At 44.9% G+C, this 20,814-nt stretch overlaps 1 protein-coding gene across 1 annotated transcript in view; it reads left to right on the top strand.

Annotated features, from left to right (window-relative positions):
* LOC144718178 (unconventional myosin-X-like) overlaps positions 1-20,814 on the top strand; it is a 48,012-nt gene that overhangs the window by 15,721 nt on the left and 11,477 nt on the right. The window contains exons 2-10 of the mRNA XM_078593892.1: positions 3,683-3,807; positions 4,268-4,382; positions 7,129-7,235; positions 8,736-10,887; positions 11,053-11,176; positions 12,268-12,517; positions 13,553-13,648; positions 16,121-16,214; positions 16,359-16,417. Of these exons, the coding sequence (XP_078450018.1) occupies positions 3,683-3,807; positions 4,268-4,382; positions 7,129-7,235; positions 8,736-10,887; positions 11,053-11,176; positions 12,268-12,517; positions 13,553-13,648; positions 16,121-16,214; positions 16,359-16,417 (3,122 nt within the window). The remainder of the gene's footprint in view (positions 1-3,682; positions 3,808-4,267; positions 4,383-7,128; positions 7,236-8,735; positions 10,888-11,052; positions 11,177-12,267; positions 12,518-13,552; positions 13,649-16,120; positions 16,215-16,358; positions 16,418-20,814) is intronic.

Genomic DNA, 20,814 nt, shown 5'->3' on the forward strand with positions numbered 1-20,814 from the left:
CTCTAACAAGCGTTTCAGTCCATGCTAACATCAACTCTTTCACAATCGTGCTGTTTGTCCCTTTCATACTCATCTTTACATGCTATTTTAAGTATCATTCTCTGTTGTGCATTGCCATGTCAACTTTCAATCCATTCGCTCGCATTTAATTCAGATGTCATGCCTTTGAAGATTCGTCTAATATTATGTACAGTATAGTATTTATGTTTACTATGTGTCATTGTGGAAACATGCTTTGCATTAGGCTTTAGAGTAGGTTATCGTGTACCATGCAGTTTGGATTGTGTCCAAAAACCATTACACCTACTGATATACAGCACCAACATTCATACTCATCCCCCAGAATTTGTCTAAAGCCGAGTCCCATCACTCAGACTGTATAGCAACATGCCTCAAGTATTCATGTGAACTCACGTTTGTAGTGAGCTCAAACGTGATGCGACTCGAAGAGATGTCCAAGTAAAAAGAAATGCAGTGCAGTAGATACGTGTTAGTAATTTATGAAAACTGCACCTTTGAGAATAAAAACCTCATTTAAATCCATGACTGCCCTTTTGCTATTTTTTAAAGTTCAGTATAGTCTACTGCTGGCCTGGTAGAATCAAAACATCACAAGGCAACCTTTAGAAAGCTTCATTTTTAGTGGTTTTAGAAGTTCTGCTCGAAACGATTGCTTGGCCCTCCTCACTTACACCCTGACCACAATCGTCCTTCCCACTCTTGCCTTTTGTTTAACAAAACCCAGCTAAGCTCTGAATAACAGCAGCAGATGCTTGCTATGAGCCCAGCTATCTGTTTAAGCTTGGTGAATATTTACCGAGTATTTCAATTGGGTGTCTGCTGATAAATGTCCTTTTATCTCCATAGTTTTCTTAAAGAATCACTAACCCTTGCATCTGGCATTTAGGCATGGCAAAGTCAGCGATTTTTATGCGCATACTAAATAAGAAGGGTGTAACTAAGTTCAACAGACCTGCATTTTTCAAAAGTTGACTAACTGTAAATATCATAAAGCAACTTCGTAAAAATTATGAAGGGTGCCACACACACAGAATAAATATTAATTAGAGCCACCTCTGGAACTAATATCCAAGAGTAGCCACCCAGTCGTGATGACGTTGATTTCCCATGTATAGACAAGGAAAGTGTTAATAAATAAAAGCAACATTGCAATTGATTACTCATACCAATGTTTAAAAAAACACATCTCTAGGTACAACGGTATGCTTGGCGTTTAGACAACCTTCAGAATTTTAGAGGTGTGGAAAAATAAACAAATCTGGCAGCATAAGAGGAGTGCTGAAATACTACAGCTGCTTAGAGGTTCTGTCATCACAGGTACCATGAATATCTGACCGGTGGGTAGGGCACTAGGGCACAGGATGGTGGCCAAAGAGAGCTGGTGACTTCCACGAACTATCTAGTTTCATTTTCCATGGGAAAACATGCCCCTCTAATTTTAATTTCCTGCAGGTTACATGCAAATGATCTATGATGAACACACTTGACATATTGTTGACTGAGTTTTAAAGTACTAACACTGAGTAAATGGCTACCTATATACCTAGTAAAACATGAGTACATACAATATATACAGTATTCAACTTCCATTACAACTATGCTGTTGGAAACATTAAATAAACACTTGCAATAATAAAATCAGTTTTAAAGTACAAAAAAGTGCTAATGAAAAATTCCTATACATTTAAAATTGGGATGAACGATGCAGGGAAGAAAATTCGGCCAAACACTGTTGAACATACCGGTGAGGACAATCTCGATTTCAAGTTTTCGTGACTGCAGGAATCCATACTCTTTGGTTCGTTCGGTAAAGTCACGTAGGTATAAAATAAAATAAATCACGACGTTTCGATTGCAACACAAGCAATCGTCATCAGGTGGGAAAACCACAGCAAGATTATTTTTTTGCTGAAGTGGGAGAGAGAGTTGCCGTGGTAAGAGGTTATATAGTTCTAGATTAGAAGTTTTCGTGACTGCAATATATATGTAAGAAAGACCGGTGAGGTTATTTTAGAGTTTATAGCTGACCACCGGTCTGCAGCAATCCAAACATGCCCATGTCTTTTGGCGTGACTTGATAAACGTGCTTACCGGCTGGCCTAGCCTTTTACTCTGCAGCCATAAAACATGTGGACCGACTGGACAGGAATGCCCCCCCCACCCCAGCACCAGTGCCCAGCCAGTGACCAGCCACTCAGGAAGTGCTGGCCCTGGAGTAAATTCGGAGTGGGACATGGAGCGGACAGGGGGAGGGTTGAAAGCCGAGGGGGTTGATGGAAGCTCTTTGTGTATTGCGTTTCACAGGCTGCATGCAACTGCTTGCAACCCAGGTACCAATCTCAACCAACAGTGGTAGCCCTTGGTCGCTTTCCTGTACTTGATTTCTTTAAAATTAGCGGTTAACGTCTGAAAGCATTTTAAATGACACTTTAATGTTCTAACATTGAAGTGGGACTGTTTGCTTTGTTGGAAGCTTGACTATGGTTTCCTTCCAACTGATAAGCAATAAAAAAAAGCTTGACTTGCAAATTTACTCTCTTAAATCTGCATGCCATTTGTTGAATGCTAAAGCCACAGGCCAGCGTTGAGTTGTAAACCTTTACCACCTACTGAAGAGGTGAATATCGTTAGCTTAATACGTGTTTGGGGAATCGCTTGGTAAAATTGAACAAGAGTTTTGTAAGTTATATTGTAGAATTGCTTGAGTCAAAATAATTTAGGATTTTCAACCTCTTCATTTTGGTTTTTAACAGCTCATTGAAAATAATTATTTACTATGCTTCATATAAGATATTGTAATATTATTACTATTACAATACAAATATCATAATCATATACAACCCTTTATCAATCTACTGCTGGATGAAGGCTCCTCTCTATGCCACTTCGGTCATGGGGATTGTTTAACCATACTTCACCACGATGGCCGGTGTGGATTGATCAAGTGGAGGGACCAAGTTTCACTCGCCACTTATATTGGTTGTGGCTGGGAATCGAACCCCGGGTTGCCAGGTTCATAGGGCATTGTGCCAGTCGCTTGTACTATAGTTTCACCTCAATACTAATGTCGACATTTCTGAATCATGATGTATATTGTATGCATGTATTTATTTATTGAGACAAATAATAAATATGTTCAACACTTCAACCAATTTTTTAATTTCGGTTCTAATCCTAGCACTGCTCAAATGGCATTTTGTTTAACCTTGAAACGTGTGTATGCTACATGTGTGTGTATTGCTGTGTGTGGGCATATGTGGGGCTGTGTGTGGCTGCATGTATGTGGTGTGGTATTGCAGGGGGGGTATGGTACTGTGTGTGCTTATTTTTGTGTGTCATGCTTATTTTTGTGTGTCATGCCTCTGCTCTGTGCTATGTGCTGTGGATGTGTAGTAATAGTGGCCTTCACTGTACTCTGTCGTATGCTAGCCATGGACATCTGCAGTGTTATTTGATGTAGTACCCAGCCTGGGCCTTGCTTGGTTTGACTCGTCCTAAAATGAGCATTTTACATCCGGTGGTGTTGGTCAACATCAGCCCTGGGCAGACCAAGGCAAACCACGTGTGGTTCTGGCCACCCAGCCTGCATGGTCCACAGAGGGTCTTTGTCTCTGCTTGAAAGTTATGTGTGTGTACTCCCCATCGGTGTCTTTCTTGGCAGATGCCAGAGCAGTTTGACCAGGCGAGCGTGCTGGGCCAGCTGCGCTTTTCTGGCGTGCTGGGCATGGTGCATCTGCGCCAGGCCGGCTTCCCAGCTCGAAGAGACGTCCACGAATTTCACAACAGGTACGCACGCAGATAGCCTGTACGGCACACACCTGTAGGACCGACCTCCAGCTTTGTTTAGCAAAACACAAAAAACATTTTAAAAAATCAAGCATTATCAAATGTATCTGTTACCTTAACAAGTATAGCTTCATGTATGTTTCTTCTTTACTTCTAAGGATAAGTTGTGTTTGGTTACAATGGTTTAAACAACTGTTGTAATAGTTCCTGCATTTTGCGTATTTCACTTGGGTAAGTTTGGCAAAAACATAGCTAATTTTCTGACTCCCATTCTGATGTGTGATTTGCTAATGTCTTCTTGCAATATCGGTTTAGCCGTTCCATTATTGATGGAGTAATTCTTGTTCAAACTTGAAATATCTGAGTATTATTGTTGTGAGTTGCTTGTAAAATCGTGATGTCACTCGCATTTATATCACAGTAGAAATTGTGTACATGTGTGGTGCGATGCCGAGCATAGATACCGTGTGCTGATGAGGAAACTAGCGCTGCCGGAGGACACGCGGAGCCGCTGTGCCTCGTTCCTGCGCGTTTATGACAGTTCGGAAACACAGTGGCAGCTTGGCAAGAGCAGGGTAAGGCAGCATTGCAAATGTGGACACGCACGCACACATATACGGAGACGCATAAATAGGGACACACATACACAGGACATACAAAGATCCCCGTATAGCCTTGGACTATTTGTGCAAGTGCTGTTAGTGAGCACCTATTAAACCCGCCACGGTACACATGGGGTTTGGCGGCCAGCACAACACACGCACATACAGGGACACATGCACACACAGGGATGCAAAGGATTGCATGTTCGCAAAGGAACACACACCTACTTATGTGATGTAAGATTGGTCATCTACATTCCTGTGCATATGCACAACTCTGTCTCCCAGACAGGGGAATAAGCTTTTAACCATGACCACCACTTAAATATCCCAATTTTCAGGAGAGTCCACATTTGTGATGAGTTTGTACATGCTTAATAATCTCAATTAAATTTTGTGGGTTCTCGAGGAAATACTATAAATGTGTCTTCTGCTGCAGGAAGATTTTTTTTTCAAATTGTTAAACCTCTTGGCAGAGGAAGCGCAGCAGCCTTTACGAGACAGGAAATGAGGGGATGGCAGCAAAGGCATGACAGGTCACGCCTGAGGTGTGAAAAAGTCACATTGGTACCTACACTGTTTTCTTGTTCATGTTTTTGTTTTTTGTTTGTTGCGGTTGCACCCGATTCAAGAGCCGAATGGCTCACAGGGCTATACCTAATAAATAAACTTGAACTGAGTTGCCAAGGCAGCTGGCATCATGTGACAATATTCCAGCCTTTGGAAAGCATCCCTATCATTTTACATTGCCACTCTGTGTGGTCTAAAGGAAATAGGTTCAGAAGATCAATTGTAATAAGTGCATTTGATGTTTTTATTTGTATGTTTTTTTACTTATGTTTCTTCTATTTCCTGTGTCGTGCACTGTGCTCTGGGTTGCCAGTATGGTTAATAAAGGCTTACTCAGCCTGTGTGATTTCCCATAAGTGCCTCAATTTCCAAGGAGAGGGCACACATTGCCAGTACATTTTTATTGTGCGTTTGGCAAAACACGGTCTGTCATCACCGGAATTGTGGCCCTAAAAGGGAAGCCAGTTCCCATTGTGTGCTGCACAGTAATGTATTTTGTCCTGAATGCATGTGTAGGAGGGGGTAGATGGCAAGGATTGTGAGGGAGTGGTAGTATAGCGATTAGGGTGCTGCTTTAAACCCAGCGACCAAAGTCAATTTCTGCTCATGGCCAATACCAGTGACGATTATCTAAACGGGTCCTGGGCCTCCCCTAGGTCGACTCGGCCTCAAATTAGTGCTGGCATTCCACCCCCTCGTGTATTGTATCGGCCTTCATAGATGCTGCTCGCTAACTTGCCCCAACAGAACCGTTTGTTAAGGCTATACGGGGAGGGAGGTGGTCTTTGTCTTTGATGGCAAGGATTGCTTTCAAGCATGTTCGTGCACATATTTTACTTTAGAGAGCTTTGAGCATATCACTGGAGATCATACAAAGAGTTTTTTGTATTTGTGTCCAGTAAGTTCTTTGTCATTAAATTGAACTCCTACAGAAGCACTGGCTGGCAGGTTTTTAGAGCCGGTATGCATGAGGAGCAGATACGGCTGCCCTCCTAGGCGCACCGCTTGTCATTAGTAATGATCGTGTTTCACTCCAATTAGGCTACAGCATTCCCCAGGCCAGGATGACTTCATCTGGGGTGGTCTCAGACTATTAAATGAACTTGTGGCCTCTGTTATTTGTCTTTAAGACTCGGATTTTCTATTTTAAATCTATTGATGTATTTCTACAAACACAAAAGGATGCATACATGAAGGTTTTATGTCATTGGTCATTATTGTTTTGTTGTAAATGCACTTTGTTTATTGGTGCCTGAAAACTTGTGTGCATTTTGGGCGTGTGTGTACAAGCGTGTATATATGCGTACATGTTTTTTTGCATGTTTGCATATGTAAAGACGACTTGACACACTTTTCTTGAGATGGCACTTTATTAAAGACACGTTCACTTGACACAGGCGGAGACCCCACTGCAACAGCCCCGAGTCTCCTGCGCATTTTTTTTGCATACGGACCGAGGTCACGCCCCCTTTTCCGAACCTTCTCGCTGACTCTGGACGCTCGCTCCACGAGCAGATTCTACCGTCCTCTTCCGTCACTAGACCACGCTCCCTTCTCGATCATTTCCGTAGCCACCAGTCCCTTCGTACTCACAGCTGACACCCCTGTCATTACCTCCCGTGGCCACTAGTGCATTCGCACTGCAGGCTGACTCTCCTGTCATTACCTCCCGCGGCCACTCATCCACTCACACCGCATGTGGACTCCACTGTCATTACACATACATGACTGTGTGCCTGTTTTGTTATACGTGAGTGCATGTGTTTACATATATGGGTGCATACATATGTATGCGTGTGTGCACATGCATGGAGTGGGGAGCACTAGCTCAGTGGTTAGCTCGCCGCACTTTGAACTCGACGACCTGAATTCGTTCCCGCTCATGGCCAACATCAATCGCTAATGTGAACCTATCCTGGGCCTCCCGTTGGTCGAATCAGCCTTAAAAGAGTATTTGGTGGGTTGTGTAAATATCAACAATGGGGAGACAAAGGTGGCGAGGCACCGTGCTGGCCACACCACCCCCTCATTCGCTGTGTCAGCTTTCACATATTCCTGCCAACAGCAGTTGCTCCAGCAGTCTATTCAAATTCAAAGCTTAATAGACGGGGGGGGATCGTTGTTGCTGTGCGTGCTGTTACTGGAACAGGTGTTTATGCATGAGGGTTTGGAGCGGGAGCTGGAGCGACAGCGCAACGAGGAGTGGCACAGGGCGGCCACAGTCATCCGTGCCCACGCGCTCGGCTACGCCACACGGTGAGGGCTCCGCACTCGTTTGGCGGCGTGTCCAGACCAGCAGATGGGCGCCCGCCGCAGTTATAGTTTGACAGCCACCCACATTGGTTTTCTGCTGGGGTTTTTTTCACAAGTTCCCCCGTATTTCATTTGGTGGGAATTTTACTCGATGCCACAATGTGTTTGGTTTTTGTTAACCATTGCACCACTGCAGTTCCCCGTTTGGACCAAAAATCTTGTGCCTGACAAGTATTGTGGATTAACCCCATAACACTCTGCGAACTTAATATAGGTTTTACTACAAAAAATCCACTTGCAAAAAACCTTTTTACTCATATTGTCTATATTTTCTAACAACATTACTGCAACCAAATAAAAATACATCTCCTCACCACAAGGGCTTTTAAATAATTGGCACCATTATGACAACGTAGCATTTGAGTTGTTGCAGTTGTGCAGACATGCACTCATTCTGAACAAAATATAAGCGTCAACACAGCCTGAAAATGTGCACAGTTGTTTGCTGGATTGTTTTTCCCTGGGCAAAGGCAACCAGTTGTGTTGTTGGAGCTGGAGGCCTCAGCTGCCATGTTATCCCAAAGAAGACGCCATGGTCGTGTCCTAGCTTGCACAGCAATTATATGAATCTACTGTTCGCGTGCGTGTATTGCCATTTAAGCCTGTGGGAATTGTTAAGTATATATTTAAATACGTTTTAATTGAGGGCTAATATAAAGAAGAGTATTTTGCGACAGTTATATTGAAGAGCCAATGTTTAAAATGTATGTAGAAAATAAAATAATAATAGAATACGACGTTTCGATTGCAACACAAGCAACCATCATCAGGTAAGAATGAATGATAGAACACAGACACGGAAACAACATAGGCAGACACATTCAAAGAGAGACACACATAAAGACAGACCGAGCGAGACACACACCAAGAGGAAGGACAACAAATCTGTGCCGAGGCCTTAAATAGAGAGGGGGTGGCGGGGCCGGGGCAGAGATTGGACTGGGGAGGCGGTTAAACGAGGGGACAAGGAGGGAACAGAGAGGAATTCTGGACCACAGTGGCCGGAGGAGAGACAATGGTTTAGAGAAAGAAAATCGAAAGTTTGAGAAAGCAAATTTAGTCAAATTAAGAAGTCTTGGTGTGTATCTCACTCAGTGTGTCTTTGTGTGTGTCTCTCACTGCATCTGGGTCTGCCTATGTTGTTTCCGTGTCTGTGTTTTATCATTAATTCTTACCTGATGATGGTTGCTTGTTTTGCAATCGAAACGTCGCATTCTATTATTATTTGATTTTATTTTCTACGTGACTTTACCAAAAGAACCAAAGAGTAATTCCTGCAGTCACGAAAGCTTCGAATCTAGTTTAAAATGTAATCAATGTGTTTTTTGGGTGTCATTTAGTCACGTGAAAAAGAACTCCTATTTTAAGGCTATTAATTTATACAATACAGTTGATTTAGTGTTTTGCTAGTGTTCGTGCTGCTCCTGATTCCCTGCGATGCAGGAAGTGGTACAGGACGGTGCTGCAGAGTGTGCTGACCATTCAGAGGAGCTACCGCACCCACCGTTGGCGGAGGCGCTACTTGCTGCCCACAGCTGCCAGCGCCTTCCCAGGGACAGGCGCCATCCCTTCGTGCTGCTTGACTCCATGTGTCGCCTCCACACCGGGCGTGGAGTTTGCGTGTCCGCCAAGCGCAGCCAAGCTGGATTATCAAGGCACAGCAGAGATTACAACGCCATCCGTCCTGACGGATGAGAACATTCCTATTGAACTCAATGACAACACCAACACCTCTCACATGGGTACAGAGTCGCTCGCCATTGAAGGCGTGGAGGAAGCCACGGTGTTAAGAATGGAGGAAAGTCCTGTCCCAGAAGTTTTGACTACTGATAATGAATCCGTGTACTTGAGAAGTCATAAAAACCACTTGGTGTTGCCTGCAAGAGAAATGGCCACTGACACTTTTCAAACAGACATTGGTGGGTCAGGGCAATCTGATGAGATGGCAGAGTTTGGTATCTTTATTGGCTCTTCAAATTACCTAAACCTGAATGTGGGGCAGAAGAATGATACTGTGATTACAAGGGTTTCCGACAGTTGTCATGAGGATGGTACCTTAGCTTTTCCAGATATGCTGCACATGAAACAAGCTGAAGAGTTCCACTTGTTAGAGTTGCCTCTTGACAAGGAACCGATGGCCCAGCCACTTAGAGGCACAATTTCGGGAGTGCAATGTAATCAAACAGGTTTAGATGTTGACGTTACCAAAGCATTTGAACTTTTGCAGGTTAATGTGACACTGCCGCATTGCACTGAATGTTTTCCTGACATTCAACCCATTGCCATTGGATCACAGCGCATATCCGAGAATTGCAAAGAGCAGGAGCAATGCTCTGCTGGTGGGCAGACTGAAGTGGTCTCACCATACAGCTCAGAGGAGCATGGCCCCCCACTGCTGGGTGCAGAGGAGGCCATGCGGCTTGACGCCGAGGCCACCAGGGCAGGCCACGAGTTTTTAGAGTCTCTGCGCTTTGACGACATCTTCCACCGCATTGAAGAGTCTCTTGAAGGAAACGTAGCACAGGCTGTGTGTCCACCTTTGCCTGCTCTACAGAGCAGCAAGTCCAGTTTCGCTACAGAAGTCACCGGAAAGGATCATGGCTTGCATCAAGAAAATGAGGGACCACTAGAGAACGAGTATGCTGAAATCCCAGAGCTTGAGCTGACAACACCTGCCGCACATGGTGCATCCACTGCTGTTAATGAAACTGGCAGAAATGAGGAGGATGAGGACGAGGGTTTTGGAGCTGAGGAGGAGGTGTTGTACCGTGATGCCACCTTGCTGTCGAAGCCCACAGCTATCAGATTGGATGTGGTCGAGCAGCTGAGCGATCAACGAACGAGCGGCGCTCATACCTGCAGCGAGGTAGACTTTTCTTCTGAAGAGCAGCTTTACGCAAACGAAACCATGGATGTCGGCATTGTCAAAGCGGCAGTGGCTCCAGCCCTCTCCTCGCCCCAAGCCTGTGACGCTGCAGTTGTGCCCAGCGCCCCGTACTGGTATGAGCTGGCATCCGAACTAGACTCCCAAACCCACGTGTACGAGATGGTGCCACCACCGGCCGTAGTGCCCCCTGCCACGTGCAACCCCCTCATCCAGTATGCCATAGTGGATAACAAGCGAGTGAGCGACTCTGGATTCTTCAGCAATCGCCCTGCCGACCCGGCAGACAAGGGCAGCGAAGCTTCCACCGAGCCGGGCTCCCCCCACACGAACCCGGACGAGGAGAACGTTTACTCTACGGTGGAGAACCACGATGCAGTGTTCACTTGCAGCACCACGTTTCAGGTGCCGCAGAACAGTCGGCCGGTGACGCTGGACTGCACCTACCGCTTCTCTTTCGGCTCTGGCACCAAGTCTGCCAGAGCCAGGGGAAGCTCCGAAGGAACGGTGAAGGGAAACGTTTCGGCTTTTGAGAGGGAAGGCATTAAGGACGCCTTAATCTCACCCAGTGTAACGGATACCCAAAACAGGAGCTGCAAAGGGGAACTGTACCGTAACAGCATGTGCACGGACCAGGGGAGCTTCAGAGAGGATTTCTCCCGAAATAACTCGGCCACAGGATGGGGCAACCCAAGGGAACAGTTGTCATCGGTGAGTCTTAAAAAGCTCTCTGAAATATGGTGCTTGCATAAGTGTAAATTAAAGCACCATTTATACCACGGCATTGCAAGCGAGTGCCCTGGCTTATATAAATCATGCACTAACACCTGTCATGAATGCAGCAATGTTGTGGACATTGTGCGTGCATTTGCCCAGTTTGAGAGTGAGGGGGAGTGCGTGGTACGAGGCGGTGTGTCGGACGAAGAGTCCATACTGCAGGACGAGTCCGTCTACAGCAGCATCGGTCCCCCCTTCCACCAGGGTTTCCTCTCTCTCCAGGGTGAGCATGCACAAACAGGCACACACGTAACAAACACCACACGAGGTACACATTTTAGGCTGAGTCAACCTACAGGAGGCCCAGCAACCAGTCCAGATATTTGTCACCAATGTTGGCTGTGAGCAGAAATCGCACTCGGGCTGCTGGTAACCACTACACTACCACTCCCCAGTTCATACACCCACATACACCAATGTGTGTGTTCCTGGCACTAATGCCTGCACACACGTACACACACTCACACACGCACACACGCAATCGTGTGTTTCCTGGCACAGTTAGTCTTGCACATACACACACACACCCGTATGTGTGTGCTGCCTGGCACTATTAGGCTTGCATGCGCAAACGCGCACACACGCACATCCACGTGCATGAGCGTACAAGCATAGCAGTCCCGGGGAACACCTGTCATTGCCACCAACTGAAATGTACTCGAGAAGAAAACAATCAACTTTAATGCGGTAAATGTCAAGGTGTGATTGTTATCTCACGTTGAGAAAGAATGTTGGCACATGGGTGTGTTGAGCCATCCTTTCTGATCAGACTGGCTTCGTAGTTGCAGTGTAAATATGTGTTTATTTGTGCGAGTGCAACGTACACGTATGTCTGCACATTTCGATGAGTGGTGTAGTTATCATATTGTGCTATTGTGCATCCAGTTTATTTCACTGCATTTTGTTTGTTTACGTCCTCTTACTAACATGTCTGACGAAGAGGAAAAATATGAAATGGGCCAAATATGCCAAACATAAGAATTAGATCATAATAATAAGAGGAAGTACTAGATGTCACACTCGAAGACGTAACATAGCCTTTCACAGGAGGATTAAAGGCTTCTAGAGCAAACGGAATAAATTATTGACATCATTAAATAAGTGCTTCTTCGAAATGTTATTTTGGGGGATCACAGAATAAGACATTTGTAAAATTGGCCAGCTGATGCAAGATAGAAACTTGTCAGTATGAAACAACATTTCACCTGCTTAACGTTTATCTGAAAACGATTAACTAATCCTGAATGCTAGCAGATAAATCGTAGCGAAATCGCATGAATTTGACACGTGGTGCCGGCCGATGCCCCGGAGCAGAGAGCCTGGCGGCTGCGTGGAAGCGGCGATGGTGTGTGCTGAGCGAGGGCACCTTCACGTGGTTCCGCACACGCCGGGAGGCCACGCTGTCCGGGTGGCTGGACAAGCAGGGACAGGGGCGGCCACCGCTGCGTCTTGCTCGCCGCAGCTGGAAACGTCGCTGGTTCGTGCTGCAGCCCTCCGGCCTGGCATACTACGACAATGATCGTGAGGAGAGGCAGCGCGGTACCATCGATCTCGCGTCTGTGAGGTCAGGTCCCCTGAGTCGCACGCACTCCCACGCACTCCCACGCACTCCCACGCACTCCCACGCACTCCCACGCACTCCCACGCACTCCCCCACGCCATTTCAGGCAGCCCTGGAAGGTCATGTGGCTTCACATGGACGCACTCTGTGTGTTCCCAGGGCCTCCTGTGAGTTATTATTTCACATTGGGCTGTGCTGGTGGCATCTAACATACATTTCTGCTTTCACTTCTCTCTTTTTAACATTATGCAATGTGTGTAGTCAAAATTAGAGAGGTTCTTTATTTTCTGTTTTAAACCAACAAAGGGTTTGAAGGCCAAAAGTTCCGTGTGATTAAGGTCGAATGAATGCATTTAGGATAAAAATTCGAACTCAATGTTTTGTATAATGTACTTATATTTCACTCGTACTGAATTGTATGGTTCTACATAATAACACTGAAGTGTACACTTTTGTGTGCACTTCGGTGTTTGCCTACGATGGGATCACCCTTAAAATGCCTGATCTAATCAGATCTTGGAAACGAAGCAGAGTTGAATCTGGTTAGTAATTGCATTAGCCGACTGCCTGGGAATACCACGTGTTGTAGGCTTGGGTTGCAGGATAAACAAGAGATGGCAGTACAACCGTAGAATCAATCCATCTTTGCGGAGCTTGATTGCTCTTCCTTGATTTGAAGCTTTTGTGACTGCAGGAATCCATACTCTCTGGCTCTTTCGGTAAAGTCACGAAAGAACCAGTATTGATTGTTCTTCTCGTATGATGAGTGTTCGTTTCCTCCTTTTTAACAAACTATCACCTTGAAAAAGGAACTTGACTTCCAGTGAGGGCTTACACAGACAATTGAATAAAATCATAAGATTACAAGAATGAAGTACACCGTCAGATAATTTTAAATCTAGACATTAATATTCGATTATAGTGTTTAATGCATGATTGTAAATCCAACGGGCTTTCATGGGTCACAAGTGAGATAAACATGCGCTGCCGATGGCTTCTGCCTGTTCCACGAAACTCACTCTTGGTCTGTGTCTGCAGGGAGGTGTTTGGTGACGAGCACAGGGAGAACTGCTTTGACGTCATAACGGAGGATCGCACCTACCGCCTGCGCGCTCCGTCCCAAGAGGATGCCAGGTGCAGTTGCAACCGACGGACACGCTGACGGGCTGCCACTAGTTTTGGTTGTTGCTGCTTTCATGAGATGCCTCCTGCACCTGGGCATTGCTGCTTAAGTCTATAAATTTTGCCATCAGAGAAAAATGCTTTGAAGCTTATTCTGGGCCACAAAGATTGCCAAAGACTCTTCCCTGACACAAGTGTTTTCAACATAGCATTGTGTTACATGTAGAGTTTTGAACAAACTATCATTTCAGGCACAGGGTATCTTAAGAATAGGTTTTCCCCTTTTTTCTTGCCAGAAAAAAGGGGAAAACCTATTATCATATTTTGGTACTGGCAAAGGAGATCCCATGACAGGGTATCTTGTTCCTAGTCAATTCACTTGTAACATAATAGATTCAAAGCTTTCGTTACTGCCGGAATTACTCTTTGGTTCTTTCGGTAAAGTCACATAGAAAATCTAATCAAATAATAATAGAATACGACGTTTCGGTTGCAACACAAGCAGCCATCATCAGGTAAGAATTAATGATAAAACACAGACACGAGAACAGCATAGGCAGACACATATGCAGAGAGACACACACAGAGTGAGACACACACCAAGACAAACAGAAGAACAACGAATCTGTGCCGAGGCCTTAAATAGAGAGAGGGGGGAGGGGCCGCGCAGAGAGAGGACTGGGGAAGCGGGACCAGCTAACAAACGAGGGGACAAGGAGGGAGCAGTGTGGAATTCTGGACTATAGTGACCAGAGAAGAGACAATGGTTTAGGGCAAGAAAATCGAAAGTTTGAGAAAGAAAATTTGAATTCGTATGTCCCGTAGGCCAAAGTGCCATTAGTTAATTTGGTTAAGTAAAAATCTAATTCTTAAAAAAAACGCTTATGATTTGTTACTTTAAAAAGTTGCGTCTTTCCTGACAAATTGCATGTTAGTGCAATCTGTGCTGATGGTTTTCATCATGCGTTTGCTTGACGGCGTTTGTCACACGGGGAACCAGTTGCACTGGCCTGTGTGTCTGGCTTTTCAGTGTCCCTACTGCACAGTGGGTGACCACATGCCAGAACAGGAAAGGCGCATTGTGATGTCCCACCCACACCTCCATGTTTCTGTGACTGATAACCCCCTGCTGAGCCAAGAACACAAAGTACACAACATTCTTTGACCACAGCTTTCTCGGAGATTTATTATAAAAACAAAACCGCTTACATTTTGTGTCTTTGTCAGTTGAAATTTCTTAACGTTACCATTTCCACTTCTCTTCAGTGTCAAGAAGTCTAGACTTTTGAAGTGTAAAACTATACATAGCAAATCTGGGTTAAGCCAACTGGATGTCCAAAAAACTTTTATTAAAATAAAATATATTTACTATTGAGTGCATACTATTTAAACAAACGCAACGTTTTTGTTGTCTATTATAGTAACTTTATTTAGGTAAGATAATGAAAAAGATAGTCTTTGAGAAAATATGCTGATAGCCCTTAACTAGACCAATGCTGGTCTAGTTCCATTTAATAAGCCTTATGACTTTTTTTTTTAATTACTAATAAGTATAACCCGTAAAAACAAAGTTTTTCACTATAAATCCTTTATATGCGTGGCAGCGAACTTAATATAAAGGATTTAAAAATATATTCGCCTGTGGAGGACGCGGGGATCGATCCCGCGACCTTTGGCATGGGAAGCGAGGGCGCTACCAACTGCGCTACTCCGCCACGGCCTGTGGAGGGGTTACGCTCTGGGCTCTTACACTCTGACGTTCAGCCAAAGCCATGAATGCGTTCTATTTGAATATATGTAAAATAAAAAAATTTTGGCTAAAAAGTGTAAAATTTTGGGATTTTTTTTTCACGAACAATAATTGTCTGGCACAACGAGTCTGTGTGGAAAATGTCAGCTCGATTGGATCACGGGAAGTGGGTTAAAAAACGACCGAAAGATTTGCACGGTCCTAAGCAAGCAAGCACGCAAGCAAGCACGCGAACTTAATATAAAGGATTTAAAAATAACAAAAGTTCAATTAATAAAATAAAAAACTTTTGCAAGTTGGAGTAGCAAAGCAAATTTAATTGTGCTTTCACTTGCTGCGGTGTGATCCAGTCACAATCCAGTTGTTTCGGTGCCAAACATTTAGAAAATGAAATAACTTGCACTTTGTACGTGGTGCATTCAGGGACCGCAGGATTGGTCTCTGCCACAGCAGTACTCGGTGTTACTCCACTTCATGTGGTGGACGTACGCTGCATCCTGGCCATCTGTGTACCATTCACAGCTTCATTCCAGGGATTAGCCAAGAACAGTCCCTTCCTGTGCTTCCTTTGCTTATAAACAATATTTTGTCACCCCATATTGCATTATCCACAAAAACACATTTCTGCTCTTTTTTACTTTGCTTAATTTCTCCTATTCTCAATCTCTCCCTCTCCCCCACTCAATTTACCTCTCTCGCAATCTCTTTCCTCAACCTTTTTTGTCTCGACACAGTCGGTGGCTCGGCCTCCTGGAACGAGTGCGAGGCGCCACGGAAGGTCAACTCCAGAAAATGTTCCAGGAGTCGTCTGACCCCAACTCAGCCCTGGTACCAGTTCACTCACAAGTGTCTTTTTTATAAAGCCGACATCACTTGACACACCCTTCCAATACTGCAAGACGACATAACCGAAAGTGGCTTATTGGGTTATTTGTAATTGTGTGTTGAAGGGTTCTGTTGTGCTGTCTGCAGGGCTCGCTGGAGGCTGGCATGCTCGATGAGGCTTACGCAGATGCAGACGATCCTGACAGGTGAGGCCACACCTAACCCACACTCGTCTTTACTTTCAGCTTTCCATATTCAAATTCTCTCTTACACCGACGTTGACGCACACATTCTGTGCCAACGTTGAATATACTATATTCTTGGTTCTTTCGGTAAAGGCACGTAGAAGGGAAATAATAAAATAATATAAAAATAAAACAATAAACATTTTCACGACGTTTTGACTGCAACACAAGCAATCATCATCAGGTGTGAAATCCACATAATATGAATCCCTGCAGTCACGAAAGCTTTAAATCAAAAGTTGAATATACTGTTTGTTATTTAGATTTGGTTTTGTTTACAGCTATTGTTTGGTTATTATTTCTCGATGGGTTTTTTATGCAAGTCGTTGTGCTTTGCAGAATGAAATGAACTTGGGCTTTACTGCGTGGGTGACTGATGTGACGTCATAACACCCCGTGTGTGCGTGTGTCACGCCGAGGTCTTGCTGGTTAGACTATGCAATGCTGATTTTTCTCAGCGGAGACCAGGGCCTTGTGGTGTGAGGTTGAAGTCATGCTTATGTTGTGAGGTAATGACAGCGTTGGAATTCCCTTGATGTGGCAATACATATAAATCTTTGCGAATGACAGAATCCTTGTACCAATTGTGAAACTTGTATTTATGAGGTTAAATGTCCAAGGGCTTAAAAAATAAGTCAATAATGTAGCCATCCTTAGACTAAATGTTGATATGAATTAATAGGTTGATGCTTATATAAACATTAGAATACTAACAGCTTAATAAAAAAACATGGCAGGTTTTAAATGTGTCACTATCAGGAAAGTGCCAAATGACATCCTTTAGGAATATTAACTTGTACACAGTCTTAAATAGGTGAGATAGGGTAAGTGTATCATGTCAGATAATGAGCTAATGATAGTGTAAGAAGCATTTGCTTGTTTTTGTGCATTACGGATCACCCGAACTGAAGTGAAATCACTTTTATAATTGGGTGAACATTGACATTCAGTGGGTTTAGCACTTTTGGCCAAATGTGACAGTTTCATATTAAATCGCAGGATTGAGATTGTGGTGGTTTTGAGAGGCCTTCATTTGGCAGCGGGGTTGACCATATCTGGTGACGCTACTTGGTTAAACTTGTGTATTGAGTTCAACTGAGTCGCAGACGTACTCTTGGAGGCAATAACGCCAATCCCTCTGGGGGACCCGGCTTATATTCTCTGCAGCGTGGCTGGCTCCGCCCTTGGCCACGACCACCTTCCAGAATCCTCGAGCAGGATCTGGACCCCGACCATGTGACCACCCCTAGCCCCCACTTTGGGCCCCTTTGTAGACTGAAACGGTCACGTGTCCTCTCGGGTCAACCAGAGTGGCATGGCCTCTAGTAACCTCATTCCTACGGCCGGCACTCCCACACCCTATCCTGTAGGGCTGGCACTGCACGCCAAGCGTGATGCCATCCTGCGCTATCAATCAGCGCTCACCGAGCCCCTCTAGGGCTGGTACTACACCCACACCATAGTGGTAGCCATGATGTCAATGCACCGCACACCGTGCCTCTCTCGGGCCGGCACTACACAGTGACATCCCGCGATGTCACTACACTTGTAATAATCAGGGTGAATGTGATTCAGCCTTTATAAATCTAAAGACCTGCACAGTAAAGTGTATCCTCCGAATCGGTAACTGTTTAAAAACAAATTATTCGAAATGGGCAGACTGTCGACACATACATGCTAATTGACAGTTGAAACATGATTAAACTCCAAATTTGTTATGAGCAACACACATTTATGTGTCGTGGAGATGTAACATTACATGACACTGCACACTCCATTTTTTCCTGCACAGTATTTATCAGCACTTGGGATAAAACTCAGCCGGCCACGTTTCATCGCATGCGCTTGCGGCCCAAGCCACTAAATCATGAGGGAGGGCGGCTTCTGGGTTTATTTCCTGGCCATGATCCCAATGCGGTCACCACCCCCGCCCCCCACCCGTGCCGAGACGCCTCCACGAGGCGCCCTCAGACGGCGGACGAGTCACGCTGGGCGTGACTCTCCAACCACGTGGTCACTTGGCGAGGTGGAGAGTGGAGGGTGTTGGGAGGGTTGTTGGGGGCGGAGGGTGTTGGGGGGGGGTGGAGGTTGTTGGAGGGGTTGGGAGGGTTGGAGGGGGGGGGCACTCGCCCACATCCTGGCTTCCTGCTCACGCCGCAGCGTTGCGACGCGTGCAGCCAAACGCTGCTCGCTCATTCGCGGCTGCCCTTCGACGCTGCTGCCCGGTCAGCTCCCACAGCTAAGCGCTGCTGCTCAGAGGATTCGCAGCTGCGCCTGCTGATGAAGCTGCCTTTTTACCCCGGCTAACTATCTGCCAAAGAATTTATCGTGGGTGAAATTCAAGCAGCCTTCATCTGTGGTGATTGCACAGCCACAAGCTCCCTTTGGTGTAATATATATGCAAGATATACTGTATATGCGAAGTCTACATTGTGTGGCCTGTTCTGCTCCTTTAAACACATAAAAGTAAGTTGTTTTAGTTATAAGCTATGTATTAACTTTATCGGTAGGAGTGGGGGGCATCTGATATATAAAAACTCTAGGTAATTGTTATTACTCATTTTCTGGTTTTATTTGAGTTTGTTATATATTTCTGAATTGTCCTTTGATCATATGAGTGTTAATATTGAGTACTTTGTTTATTCGCAAGGTGCGATGAGTGTGGTGAGAAGGTGCTCACTTCTGGATGGTTTACTTTCCATGACAACCGCAGCAGCTGACATTTTTTTTTATAAACGTGGAAACAAAAACGTTTGTATTTTTGGGTCTTTCGGTAAAGTCATGTAGATAGGTTAAACAAAACACTCGGACATTTTGATCACAACACAAGCGGTCGTCTTCAGGAAAAGGGGGATTAGAAGGCAAACTGTTTATAAGGGTTTTAAATGGGCGTAAACCCAAATGTCAGCAACCAATGATAATGTAAGTGGTGGGCAGCCAACCCAATGATGGTTGGTTTTCCACCAAAGGGCTGCCAGGTGAAAATTAGCATGTTAATGTAAGATTATCATGTTAATGGCAGATCGCAGAGCTGCAACCAAGGGGTCGGCGCGCGAAGTGACTGTGACAGAGCAAGTTTGAAATGGGAGTAAAGCACAACTAACATCATAGCCAATTATGACTTAAACTTATTGATAAGGTCCTTCCAATGATTGCTCCGTTTATACCCATCTTCTCGGTGGAAATTGTGTCTGTGTCTATATATATGGATGGCTTCATGACCGAATCTTTGTTGAAAGCCAGTGGGCTTGCAAAATATCTTTGTCTTAGAGAAATCAATTTCGTGTGAGCCCACCGCATTAAAACAATGATCAGCCACGGTCGAGGTATTGGTCCTACTGTGTTTCAGATCTGCCTTATGTTCACGAACACGGTCCGAGACATGTCGCTTAGTTTCTCGAATGTAACTACTGCCGCAGACATAGCTTAGTTTGTAGACGCCGGGGTATTGCATGTCAGGGATCACATTCTTCACAGGTGGGATCAGATCACGAATTTTAGGTACTGTATTAAATCGAACCTGGATCTTGTGTTTGCTCATGATTTTGGAAATCTTTTTAGTGACCCCTGCTTATGTATGGCAAGGTGATGGTTTTGATTGGGTCCTCAAATGGTTCTTTCCCAACGGTTGGGGTGATGGCTTTACGGAGTGTGTTGTCTGAATATCCATTCATCTTGAGAGCTTGATGTACGTGTTCCAGTTCACTGGCTAGGTGATAACGATCGGAAATACATAGAGCTCTATGGTGTAGAGTGTTGATGAGGGAATTCTTCTGGGCAGGATGGTGGTGGGAGTCAGGTTTTAGGTTGGCATTCGTATGGGTGGCTTTCCTGTAGACTGTCCCATTGAGCCATCTGGTCTCTTTTCGATTTAAACATCCAAGAATGGTAACTTGCCATCCTTTTCCACCTCCATGGTAAATTTTATGGCTGGGTGTAGGAAATTGATGTGGTTGAGAAATTGGTTCAGAGCTGGTCGGCCATGTGGCCAGATGACGAACGTGTCATCTATATACCTCTTCCACAAGGACGGATGTAGAGTGGATGCCTGGATGGCATCTGTCTCAAATTTCTCCATGAAAACATTGGCTACAACTGGAGATAAGGGATAACCCATTGGGGGTACCTTCAACTTGTTTATAGAATGTTCCATTCCAGATGAAGTAAGTGTTGGTGAGGCAGTGTCTCACCAGGGCCGGTACATCAGCATTCAGTCCTTGTTGGACCAAATCTTCAATGATTGCAATGGTGTCAAGCACAGGAACTTTGGTAAACAAAGAGACCACATTGAAAACTAACGAGCAAATCACCTGGAGATAGTGAGATGTCCTCAATTAACGATACCAAGTGAGCTGATT

The sequence above is a fragment of the Lampetra planeri genome, chromosome 1 (genome assembly GCF_965212315.1).
Source record: "Lampetra planeri chromosome 1, kcLamPlan1.2.h2, whole genome shotgun sequence".
In the NCBI taxonomy this organism is placed as follows: domain Eukaryota; kingdom Metazoa; phylum Chordata; class Hyperoartia; order Petromyzontiformes; family Petromyzontidae; genus Lampetra; species Lampetra planeri.